General features: G+C 54.6%; 1 protein-coding gene across 2 annotated transcripts in view; it reads left to right on the top strand.

Annotated features, from left to right (window-relative positions):
- PLXNA2 (plexin A2) overlaps positions 1–12,166 on the top strand; it is a 146,630-nt gene that overhangs the window by 114,321 nt on the left and 20,143 nt on the right. For both annotated transcript variants that reach the window (XM_015650707.1, XM_015650708.3), the window contains exons 14-21: positions 2,217–2,334; positions 2,782–2,918; positions 6,573–6,740; positions 7,261–7,354; positions 8,489–8,728; positions 8,876–9,019; positions 10,065–10,299; positions 11,808–11,950. In XM_015650707.1, coding sequence (XP_015506193.1) covers positions 2,217–2,334; positions 2,782–2,918; positions 6,573–6,740; positions 7,261–7,354; positions 8,489–8,728; positions 8,876–9,019; positions 10,065–10,299; positions 11,808–11,950 — 1,279 coding nt within the window. The remainder of the gene's footprint in view (positions 1–2,216; positions 2,335–2,781; positions 2,919–6,572; positions 6,741–7,260; positions 7,355–8,488; positions 8,729–8,875; positions 9,020–10,064; positions 10,300–11,807; positions 11,951–12,166) is intronic.

Below are 12,166 nucleotides of genomic sequence, written 5' to 3'. Positions count from 1 at the left end.
GGAAGGCAGAAGGGGCATTGCTGACCCCTCTGGAGCAGCGAGGGTCAGTGCAGGGTGCCAGGGAATCTGGGATCTCGGGATGGACGGTGCCTGGGGCTGCTGCAGGAATGGCTCCAAGCACCGATCCCCATCACTGCGAGCAGTCGGGGCTGTTCTGCTGAGCAGTACTTTGTTATACTTTATTTTTCAAATAAAGGCTGTAAGATTATGAAATTATCCCCCTTTGATGGTATGAAACCCTGATTTTATAATCATGACTCTAATTACGGCTCTTGAGCTTTCAAAGTTTGTTAACATCATTAAAACATTTACCCTGGGCAGATAACAGCAAGCGTTTGCATGAGAGCTGCCTTTTAAAGATGAATACAGATAAAAGGACCCTCTTAAGGCTTCTGTGGGCAGACTGAATTCCAAGACTGTAATGACTCTGCCATATGCTCCAGCCCCGCAATCTATCAGCCAGCAATTAGGTTAATGTTGGTGAAAGGGCCACTTAGCCCGGCAATCAGCACCCTACAGCTCTGCCAATGCAGCGTTTTGTAACAAGGTACCTGCTGGGGATTTGGCCGGGAGCAGGACTCGGACCAGGTGTACCCGGTCACTTGTGCCCTGTCCCGTGCCCGTCCCTGCCCGGGCTGGGCTGCAGCTGCTGCTCTGCTGGCAGAGATGAGAATTTGGTGTTTCCTTGGGGCAGAGAGAACCTCCCCTCTCTTCTCCTGCCCGTGGGGTGCCTGGAGTCACTTCCCAGGCTTTGTTTGCCCTGGCCCCAAGCTCAGAGTGGCCTCCTCTCCCCGCTGCTGGTCAGGAGGAGGAGGAGGAGGAGGAGGAGGGATGAGGGAGAGGTGAAGGAATAAGAGGCAGAGAGGCGCAGGGGCGATGTCTGGTTGAAAGGCAGAGCGAGGAGCACGTGGCAGAGGAAGGCTCAGAGCTGAGACGCTTCAATCCCTGCTCTCCAAAGGCAGCAGAGCTCTCCAGGCAGCCCCTTTTGATGTGCAGCAATGAGGACGAGCACGTTCCTCCCTTTACCAGCCTGTGTGTATTTCATGGGGCCTCCTGGCATCACCTGCGCACGCGAGCTGCAGCTTCTTTTTTCCTTCAGTCTTCGTGGTTTATTTTATTTTACTTTTTATTTGCGGTGAATTTAATGCTGCTGAAGGCAGCTGGAACGCTGCCTCCCCAAATTGGGGCCTTTTATGTCTTTTTGTGTGATAGGCAGAGGAGTGAGCGCTTCTCTCTTCAGCCTCAGCAGGGAGAAGCTGCTCTGGCTCCTCTCTGGTCCCACTCCCAGGGTCAGATCCACACAGGGATCTCCTCATGGGTGGAACTGCACCTCCAGCCTCAGGCAGGTTACTCCTACCTTCAGCTTTTCACCCCTCAGGCAAATTGCCCATCTTCAAGTCTGCAGTCCTGAGGCGAGTTATTCCCCCTCTCACATTTCCAGTCTGGGGCAGGTTCCTCTCATCCTCAGCTTCCCAGTGCCTGCAGGGATGCTCTTGAATTTATCTTCGCAGCATTGCTGTGGGAGCAGGCAGCATCCAGGTCCATCTGGAGAGCTCTGCCAGCTGATGCCCCTCTGAAAACCATCCCCAAACCTGCTGGCATGACTGGCATCCTCTGGATCCATCCCCAGCCGGTGCCACACATCCCCCGTGCCCTGGGATTTGGGGGTTGTTCATCCACAGTGATCAGTCAGGGTTAACCCCAGCAGCTCTCCCTGGCCCTGCAGCTTTCCCAGCCTCGGGGAGCTGAGCTGGACCATGCCAGGAGCCCAGGGCCACGCTCCACCAGCGTGTTTGTGGCAGGCAGCCCTGTCCCCCAGCAGAAGCTGCTCTCCAGGGCTGTCTCTATCATCTCCCAGCAGGTTTCTCCAGTTTTGATTAACTGGGAGTCTGCAGTGTGAGCTGTTCCCTTAATGAACTCATCTGTTACTCTGAGGACTTCGCACTCACTTTGCTACTGGCTAATATATTGCCATTAGTGCTCTGCTTTGCTCTGGAGTTTACAGCTTGTAATAATTATGTCTAATTTTGATTTTTTTTTTCCTTTAAATTACTACATGGGGTAAAAATAGACTCAGTAATTAACTTCTTCCAAAGAGGCAGATATCAAAGTTAAAGAGGTGGGGGCAGGGAAGGAGAAATAAAGGCAGCGTGGAGCTGTGCAGGGCACTGCTGGAACCTGCTGCCAAAGCTTCCCTGCGGCATTTCTGCTTCCAGGATCGTCTGTGAAATGGGGCAGGCGCTTCCAGGGATCAGCTCCGGCCCAGTGCTCCTGTGCATCGGAGAGTGCAAGCCCGAGTTCACGGCCAAGTCGGCGCAGCAGTACATGTTCGTGGTGAGTGTCCTGCTGGGGGACAGGCGTGTGTGCCCCGGGAGCTGAGAGTGCCACATGGAGGGGCTTCAGCTCCACAGCACAATCCTGCAATTGCCTTTTTATTCCCTGGGGGTTTTCTCCCTGGTGTTGCACGATTTTTGGTGGCCCTGCTTGCAGGATCAAGAGCTCATCCTGTGAATAACCGGGGCTCCCGGAGCATTTGGGTCCAGCTTTGCACCTCCAGAACAGAGATTATGGAATCAAAGATTGGTTTGGGTTGGGAGGGACCCTCAAAGACCCAGTCCCACCCCTGCCATGGGCAGGGACACCTTCCACTCTCCCAGGTTGCTCCAAGATGCATCCAGCCTGGCCTTGGCCACCCATGGATGTCCTTCTGTGCTGTCACAGGCACCCACAGCAGCTCCTGGCTGCAGCAGGAGCACTGAGTGTGTCCTTTCCTTCCTGCAGACTCCAGCTGTGAGTTTCCTGAGCCCCAGCCGTGGCCCGGAGTCGGGAGGGACCATGGTGACCATCTCTGGCCACTACCTCGGGGCGGGCAGCCGCGTGTCCGTGCTCCTGGGAAACCAGACCTGCGAATTCCACGAGTAAGAGACCAGCACAGGCTCCTCCTGCTCCTGCCCCAGCAGGGATCTGCTGGAGCTGAATGTGCAAAAATCCATCTGGGAGCCCCTAAGGCTCCCATTCCCTCTTTTATTGCATGAAACCCTCTTCTCTTTAATTGTGATGGAGGCTTGCATGGCAAGGGAGGGATTCATCGGTGTCAGTGCTGTTCGTTATTTCATTTTAATGCTGTTCCAACAGTTACTGCTCTGAAAATCACAGTGAAACACCACTGTGATGGAAATATGCTTATATTGGTCATCAGTTCCTGCCCCCAGCCTGGCTGCCCTGATGAAAATGGAACATTTATAAGAAATATCTCCTTTCTCTCCTCACAGACCTGCATTGCTTTTATTGCAGCCCCAATGTTGCAGGTGCCTCGATCTCCTAAAAACAGTCTGGGATGCTCAGGGCAGAGCAAGGCAAGGTCTGCTCACACCTCCTTCTGAGGAACCTGCCCAGCCATCAGTCTCTGCTGGGATTTCCATGGCAAATTTGCTTTTCCCCCAGCAGTGTAAACACAGAGTTGACATTTGCAGGGTTTAATGGGTTTCCCTGTGGCTTAGTTAAGAAAGAGATGTTTGGTTTCCATCTGTGTGTATCAGTACACAGCCCTGCCCACCCTGCTGGCACTGGGCACAGCCTGGGTGGCACCCTGGATCCAAAGGGATTCTTTGGATCCCAGATCCTCACTCAGGCTGCCCAGGAGGAACTGAGGAAGTTTCTGGGAAAGCAAAGATCCCTGGAGGTGAATTTCTCATCCAAAAGCCCGAGAGGTTTTTGGATGTGGGAGCTGTGGGCGTTCAGGTGTGGGAGCACACCGGGCTATCAGCAGTGCTTGTTCTGGATCCAGCCTAGGACGGTGCTCAGGACATTCCAGGACCTTCCAGGGCAGCTCCAGGTGGAAGCAGTGTAACCAACCCACCAACATTTCCTCCCACACCCAAAACAACGACACCAAATGGCTCCCTCAGAGACAGGAACAGCGTTACCACCAGCACAAAGGCAGGATCAGCCTGGAATATCATCCCTGAAAGAGCTGATCCAGGCATCCTGCAGCTGCTGACCTGCTTTGGGTTCCCTGTGTTATAAATGCGAAGGCAAAATGAGGTTAAATATGAAAACAATTTATCATAAAACAATTTCAATAAAACAAATAACGAAAGGAAAAAAACACAATAAAATAAATCAGCGCAGCGCTGGGTGGACAGGGGTCTATACCCAAAAGTATAGGTTTTCCCAAATCCACGATCGAGGGTTCTCTGCCCTGGGTTTTTATAGGGGTTTTGTGTCCTGAGGCTAAATTCCAAGTAAGCACCATTCACCAAGGATCCTTGATGGTTGATTGAATGGATTTCCTGGGTTTGAGGAACTAAATCAATAGACGTTTGGGCAGAGTCTCCTCATATGTAAAAAGGTCCTGGGTGTTCCTTGATTTCATCTTGGGATGAGCCATCAGGACGGAGTGGTTGGGTCCGGCTGGGCTTCTTTTTTTGTCCATTTTGATTGCTTCCCCAACTGTGGCTTGCAAGGCGGGGTGGTCAGGTCCGGTGATGAGGATCTCGTCCTGGCTCGTTTCTTTGTCCAGCCTGATGGCCCAAGTCCTGCTTATTCTCTTAGGCTGATGGGTGCCTAGGATCGTTATCCCGGTGCCAATTGTTATCTCTTGAATGGGTATTCCCGACTGGATCTAGGGAGGAATCCTTTGCCACACTATATTTTATATTTTCTTATATTATTATTATAACTACAGATATATTTATTGAAGCTTTTACGAATTTTTATTCATAAGTTCATTTATCACACCTGGATGTTCCAATTGCAGCAGGGAGCTCAGCAGGGTGAGAGCAGGGACTGAGCAGCCGGTTCCTCACGTGGGGCCACGCCGTGCTCTCCCTTTGCTCTGGACTCTTTTGAGGCAATGAACTCCAATTGTACTCCAGGGTGTGGGGGAGCCTGATGAGATGAAGCAGCTCCTAATGAGATTCCCTCTAATTACAGCTTCCCCCATTCTCCCCTCTCTGATCGGAGGAGTGGGTAGATTCACCATGACGACATAATAATAGCACAGAAAGCTAATTAGCTGATCACAGGGAGCCGGGAGCTGCTCTGCCAGCAGCCCTGCGTCACTCCCAGCTCGTGCCAGAGCTGGGCAGGCAGGGCAGGGGCTGGGCTGGGCAGCAGCAGGGCAGGGAGGGCTGCAGCAGGGCTGGGAGCTCCTCAGGCTGCACAGAATCACCCCGAGACTCAGCACAGGGGCTGGAGAATCCCACTCCTCACACAAGGAAGCCTTCGTGGCTAAGTTAAACCAAGGTGGATGTGATAGAACCAAGTGAGGTTGGGAAAAGGAAAAGGAGCAGGGCAGGAAGGGGTGGGGGTGTTATTGCATCAACAGAAATGGTCAAGTACCATTGATGTAATGGTTTGAGGTGTTTCAGGGGGTGATTTCTCCCTCAGTTGTGGGGGGTGGGATGCCAAGGTGTGAGCTGGGAGCATTGTGGTACCTGCTGTTCCAGGCCCTCCTAAATGTCCTTAGAGATGGTGCATGAAATGCTCCTTAGGGAGGGCAGGGAGTGTGTAAGGACCCCAAAAAGGGCCCACACCTTGTCCCCCTGCCAGGCACAGGCTCAGAGCTTTGCTGGAAGCAGAGCAGGGACATGGCTGCACCCGAGCCTCAGCCATTCAGGCACCCCCAAAGCCCCTGAGGATGGTGAGGAAGGTGAAGGTTGCCCATTCAGGAGTGCCAGGTTTTATTTAAGTGCCAGACTGGCAGTGAGGTGCTGCAGACCTGCCTGCCCTCTCCCCTGGGAGAACCCAAAACCGAAGGAGCCACAGAAAGAACACAGACTGTCCTGTGAGGCCAGTTTTGGACAGGTTTGGACAGGAAAGACAACCACAGGTGGCTGTGCAGGAACACTGGCCTGCCAGGGATGTCCCTCCAGCACTTTTTGTAGGATCCAAGGAGCCGTGTGGATCCTCCCAGCTCTGTTCTGGATGCTCAGATCTCATTCCCCTCTCCATCCCTCCACCCACCGGCGCCTTTGTGCTCTGACAGTGCCTCCCTGCGCCGCTGCCTCCACCTTTTCTGGGGCTGTGGTGGCAGCAGATGGTCTGTTGTGTCCAGCCAGCCAGCGCCGAGCCGAGGTCACCCCGCTCTGAACGGGAGACAAAGCCCAAGGCAGCGGTGCCGGTGCCATCGCCCTCCCCAGGCAGGGGCTGCGCGGGGCCTTTGTGCCGCTCACAAGAGCCTGGTGTGTGCTCTGGGGTGGGGAGGGGAAGAATTTGGCTTTTCACTGAGCTCATGCATCCCATTTAAAAGGCAGCCATCTGTTTTCGCACGCCCAGCAGAAAGAAGGCAGCGGGTTCAGGGGGAGCTTGGCACAAGGAGGGATTTCAGGGCGGCTGCGCTGCTCTCGCGATGGGCACAGCTCGGTGCACAGCTCCCTGCCCAGCTCCCTGCCCTTCCCTCCATGCCAAACCCTCCTGCCCACCTCAGGAGCTCCCCAGGCACCAGGCTGGGCTCAGGGATGGAGAGGGGAATGAGATCTGAGCTATCTGAGCTGCCCCAGGATGGGACAAAGGCTGTTCCTGCCCCCACACCACCACCCCACTAACAGCACCCGTCTCCCTTTGTGCAGGCGATCCATGAACGAGATCGTTTGTGTGTCAGCACCCTCAGCCCACGGCCTGGGGGCTGTTCAGGTCTCTGTCAGCGTGGACAGGGCTCAGCTGGAGAGGACTTTGCTGTTTGAGTACATCGATGACCCCAAGGTGCAGCACATCGAGCCCGAGTGGAGCATCGCCAGGTAACAGCTCTGACAGCGCCTCTGTGCTTCTCCTCTGCTCTGGGGCTCCTCACACACAGCCAGGCCACAAAAGGGCCTTTGGGAAATGCACAGCCCACCCAGCATCCTGAACGGGGCAGGGCTGGGCATTCCTGGGGTTTGCATTTCCCACAGGTCAGGCCTGGGGTTACCAGAGGGGTTGTGCTCAGCCAGGCAGCGACAGCACACCCTGCACCGAGAATTTGGGGGCACAGCCTAAGGGCAGATCAGCCCCTCTGCTGCAGAAGGGCACAGCTGCTCACGAGAGGCTCCTTCTTGTGCTCCTGGAACACAAGAAAGGGAGAAGCTGATGTTAATCAAAGGGCAGTGTGAGCAGCGGGGTTGCTGCCGCTGCCTCATCACGGGGACATTGCTGAAACCCCTGGGCTGAGCTCATCCTCTCAAACCTGACCCCACGGGTGCCTGAGCCCCACAGCACCTCAGGCCAGGCCCTGAGCACAGCCCAGCCCACTCTGAGCAGCCTGTCCTGGCTTCCCCACAGCGGACACACACCCCTGACCGTCACTGGCTCCAACCTGGACGTGATCCAGGAGCCCCGGATCCGCGTCAAGCACAACGGGAAGGAGTTTGTCAACGTGAGTAGGGGCTGGCACTGGGAGCCTCCCCCTGGGTGGGGAACGCTGCCAGGGCTGCCTCCCTGGGGAGGTTTGCATGGCAAAAGCTGCTCTGGGGGTGTTTCCTGCACTCCCCCAAACTGGGAACACCGGGAAGAGGGAATTTGGCACGCGAAAATGTGAATTTACCTCCTTCCCCTACCTGTATTGTTTCAGCCCATGAGTGAGAAGCTGGGACGAACCCCCAGCTAAATGGGGACTAAGCGAGGTTCCTGTGTGTGCTACAAGTAAGAATTGCACCTCCAGGACCTCAGAAATTATTCTGGCCAAGTAAAACTGGAATATATTGTTTTCTATGCAGTGATCTCTGTGACTGAGTCTGTATTATCTTGGAAAGGGCAAATCACTTAGCGGTCTTTTCCTATTCCTCTTCTCCCCCTCAAGACCTTTTTCATCTGAGCTCTTTTTAAAAAGACATCTAATTTTGTTGCTAGCAATTGCAGTTATAGTGCTACAAAAATAATTCTGAAGACACAAAATTGAGCGAAATTAAATCTTTCACTTATGGAGGGAGGCCAAATGGTTGGGCTCTTGCTGCTTTACAAGGCAAGAGCCCCATAAATCAGTGATTTCCCTGCTTTGAGGGCTGGAGGAGCTGTGGGTGTCCTCAGCCCAGCAGGAGATGACCTTCATGTTCCCTCCTGCCCACCAGAGTCACAGGATCCATTCCCTCCCTCGCTGGCATTTGGGAATGGCCTCTAATCACCCATTGCAGCAGGGAACAGGTATTCCCCGTGGGTCTGTTTCTGAGCTAGAGAGGAGGGAAGTGGAAAGAAATGGGAAAAAATAAAGGAAAAGAAATGAGAGCTGCTGTGTGAGCCTTTAACTCCGCTGAAACACGGCTCATTTTGGGCTCACCTTCCATCTCCACCCCATTGCCTTCGTGCTGGCTGGAGGAGAAGCAAATTACCCCAAACCACAGCTGTAATGCCTCCCAGAATCAGTGAGGTTGGAAAAGACCTCTGAGATCAGGGAGCATCGAGGCTGGATTAAACATTTCCAGCAAAGCATGAATCCACTGGACTTCCCGGCCAGCAGAGCAGCCCAGGCCGGCTCAGGGCAGAGTCTGTGTCTCTGAAATGTCCCCTTTTCCAGGTGTGCAAGGTGGTGAACGCCACGGCCCTGGCCTGCCTGGCGCCGCCGCTGAGCGCCGAGTACCGGCCGGGGCTGGATGCCGTGGAGCGGCCGGACGAGTTCGGCTTCATCTTCAACAACGTCCAGTCCCTGCTGGTCTACAACGACACCAAGTTCATCTACTACCCCAACCCCACGTTTGAGATGCTGAGCTCCACCGGGGTGCTGGAGCAGAAGCCGGGCTCCCCCATCATCCTGAAGGTAAAGGAGAGCCTCGCTCAGCGCTGGGGAGCTCACAAAAACCCCAGAGGGAGGGAGGAGGGGGTGCCCTAAAGACAGCCCCGTTGTTTGCATGAGATGGAAGCTGGAGGAAGGTGCTGCATCTCTGTTGTGTCCCCGTGTCCCCAGGGCAGGAACCTGTGCCCGCCCGCCCCGGGAGGAGCCAAGCTCAACTACACGGTGCTGATCGGGGAGACGCCTTGTGCCGTCACCGTGTCCGAGACACAGCTGCTGTGTGAGCCCCCCACCCTCTCCGGGCAGCACAAAGTGATGGTGAGGGGCCAATGTCCCACCAGCATCCCCTTCCCCTCTCCTCTCCCCCCTTTTCTCCTCCTTCTCCAGCTCCCTGACTGGCTTGGCTACACAATCCCCTGTAGGATTTTAGATTTTATGCATCTCTAATTGGAAGTAAAATATTGATGTGGGTTAGCATGGAGAGACTTTGTCCTTCCCTGAGAGGAAAATGCCCCTCAGCCTTCTAGAAGGAACAAACCTTTCTGGCAGTGCCTTTGGCACTGGGTGCCAGCCTTCCTCTGGATGAAGTTGAGGCCATTCCCAGTGTTCTCCCTCCTGGAGGGATTTATTCAGCCCATGGAGACAGAACTGGCCGGCCAAGTGGATGGAAAGGTTTTGCCTTTTCGCCAAGCAGGAGCCAGGAACATCTGAACTCTGGAGTGTTGGATCAAGAGCCTCATCCAGGATAGCAGTCAGTGCCTCCCTCTGCTCTGGCTTTGGGCATCGCTGCTTCCTCTGCTGCTCTCACAGACCAAACCCCAGCTGCCGAATTGCCTGAGCAGAGCCCAAATGAGATTGTAATTGTGATTTATTTCCCTTGAAGTTCAGCATCCAAAACATATTCAGATTATCACAGTGTGGCTCCCAGAAGCGCAACCTGGCTGAGAGCTGCTCACATCTGTGGCCAGGGCACATCCAAGAAAAGCCTGTGCTGGTGTTAACTCCAGCCTGTTTGCTCCACAGCTTTCACGTGGAGCTTTCTGCTCCCTCCTCTGCTCTGTCCTTGCAGTCACTCTGGTTTCTTGTCAGGGGAATGATCAGGGGCTTGTTCATGCCCATGGTTTACAAAAAGGAGTTGAAAGCTTAAAAAATGAAAGTCAAATGGAGCCATCAGATAATAAGAGCAAGCCCAGATAGTGAAGGGCTGGCACATTTATCATCGCTTGAAGCCTCCCTGTGCTCACACAAGCAGCCCCCTCTGTGCTGGAAGGTTTTCTGCTCCTCAGCAGAGGTGGCTCGGTGTTTCCTGAGGGATCTCAGGGAGGTTCCCCAAGCTGCTGCTCAGCTGTGCTGTGCCCTGCAGGTGCGTGTTGGGGGGGTCATCTTCTCCCCTGGCTCCGTCAGCATCGTCTCCGACAGCCTCCTGACCCTGCCCGCCATCGTCAGCATCGCGGCCGGCGGCTCGCTGCTCCTCATCATCGTCATCATCGTCCTCATCGCCTACAAGCGCAAGTCCCGTGAGAACGACCTCACCCTCAAGAGGCTGCAGATGCAGATGGACAACCTGGAGTCCCGGGTGGCCCTGGAGTGCAAGGAGGGTCAGTGCTGCCCGGGGCAGGGTGCTCAGCTCCAGGGCTGGGGTCCCAGTTCAGCCCCAAGGGTGCAGTGGGAGCTGGCTGGGTGTTCCTTGGGGTTTGTTGTGTTCCTTGGGGTTTTGTGGGTGTTCCTTGGGGTTTTTGGGTGTTCCTTGAGGTTTTATGGGTGTTCCTTGGGGGTTTGTGGGTTCTCCTTGGGGTTTTATGGGTGGTCCTTGGGGTTTTATGGGTGTTCTTTGGGGTTTTGTGGGTGCTCCTTGGGGTTTGTTGTGTTCCTTGGGGGTTTTATGGGTGCTCCTTGGGGTTTTATGGGTGTTCCTTGGGATTTGTGGGTGTTCTTTGGGGTTTTGTGCCTTTCCCGTGGGATTCCCAGGCCTGCCCCACCGCGGGAGGGTGGCAGCCAGCAGCGTGTGAGCAGCAGACACGGCTCTGATGTGCAGAGAATGAGATTAAAGCTTGATCCTGGCTCACACTCACGAGCCCCACAGAGCCCTGCTGAGTGTCCCCTTGCCCTGTGGCTTTTGAGTGAGGGGATTTTTAAAAGAGAGGGGGACAGAGGGGGCTCAGAGCCCCAAATAACAGCGTGGGTCCCAAACAGGAGGCAGGAGGGCTGGAAAGCTGGGCCAGCCCAAGTGAAAGCCTAGAGCAGGAGGAGCAGGCTTGGGAGGGAGGAAGAAATTCCTCAAGCATTTCCTTCTGTGAAGTTTTGGGTGTTATTTGGAGTACCCAGAGCTGCTGCTTGCGAGTTTCCACATGGACAGGTTCCCTTGCATGGGGGCAGCTGAGCCCCCACTCCCCACAGGTGAAGGTGGGTTTTTGGGGGGCTGCTGCTGTTGTTTCCTACATCCTCCCACCTGGCAAAGGGCTTGATCAATCAAAGTAAAATAAATAGCTGCATATTTTATAGTGAGAGAGAGTTGCATTGGATTTGTTCAGCTGATTTCAAGGGTAGCCTTGAAAGCACAGGGCAAAAATTGAGATATATTCAGGAGAAATCACAGACTTGGCTTGGCACAGCCCAGCTGGGGTACAGAGGCTTCCCTGAGCCAGCGTGTCACACTTTGGAGAGGAAACACGAGGAGACACATCCAGCTGTATAACACGGTGTTAGGAGAGGAGGGATAAATCCCTTCCTGACCCCTGCAGCAGCTCAGATTTGATCTGCATCAGATTTGATTATCTTGGCAACTGTTGATAGAGGAGGAAAACAAGAAGAAAGGAAAATAGGGGAGGCACCAAGTTATGAAAACAGATCCTTGTTTCTCTGTGCAGCCTTTAAAGGTGTTTTAGGTGTGTGTGCACAGGTGTGAACTGCATACAAATGAAGCACAGCTTTGTTCTCAGTCTCTGCTCTGAGCAGCGCCTGCTCTCCCTCCCTCTGCTGCTGAGACCGAGTGTCCGAGGGTGGCCGAGCTCCCTGGGGTCCCTTCCCGAGCCAGCCCTGCCCAAAACCTTCTCCCGAAGCCTCTGGGTGCTGAGCTCTCCCTGTCCTGTTCTCTGGCCCTGAACAGCTTTTGCAGAGCTGCAGACAGACATCAATGAGCTGACCAGCGACCTGGACCGCTCCGGGATCCCCTACCTGGACTATCGCACCTACGCCATGCGCGTGCTGTTCCCGGGCATCGAGGACCACCCTGTGCTGCGGGAGCTGGAGGTAAATCCCACTCTGTTCCAGCTCCCCAGATCCCCCTGAGCCCTCAGGGGAGCCCTGCAGCATCTCTGTGACTCCACACCAAACCTTCCTGGATGTCCTGGGGGCAGCAGGCTGAGCCCGGAGTTCATTTTAACTCTGGAGTTTTAATTCCTTTCGGTTTCTCCTCCCCGGTGTCATTTTGTGGGGTTTGTATCTCAGTGGCAGAGCAGGGCAGAG

This window comes from Parus major, chromosome 26 (genome assembly GCF_001522545.3).
Source record: "Parus major isolate Abel chromosome 26, Parus_major1.1, whole genome shotgun sequence".
In the NCBI taxonomy this organism is placed as follows: Eukaryota; Metazoa; Chordata; class Aves; order Passeriformes; family Paridae; genus Parus; species Parus major.
The sequence above is the reverse complement of the archived record's forward strand: the minus strand, read 5'-3'. Positions and strand labels throughout refer to the sequence as shown.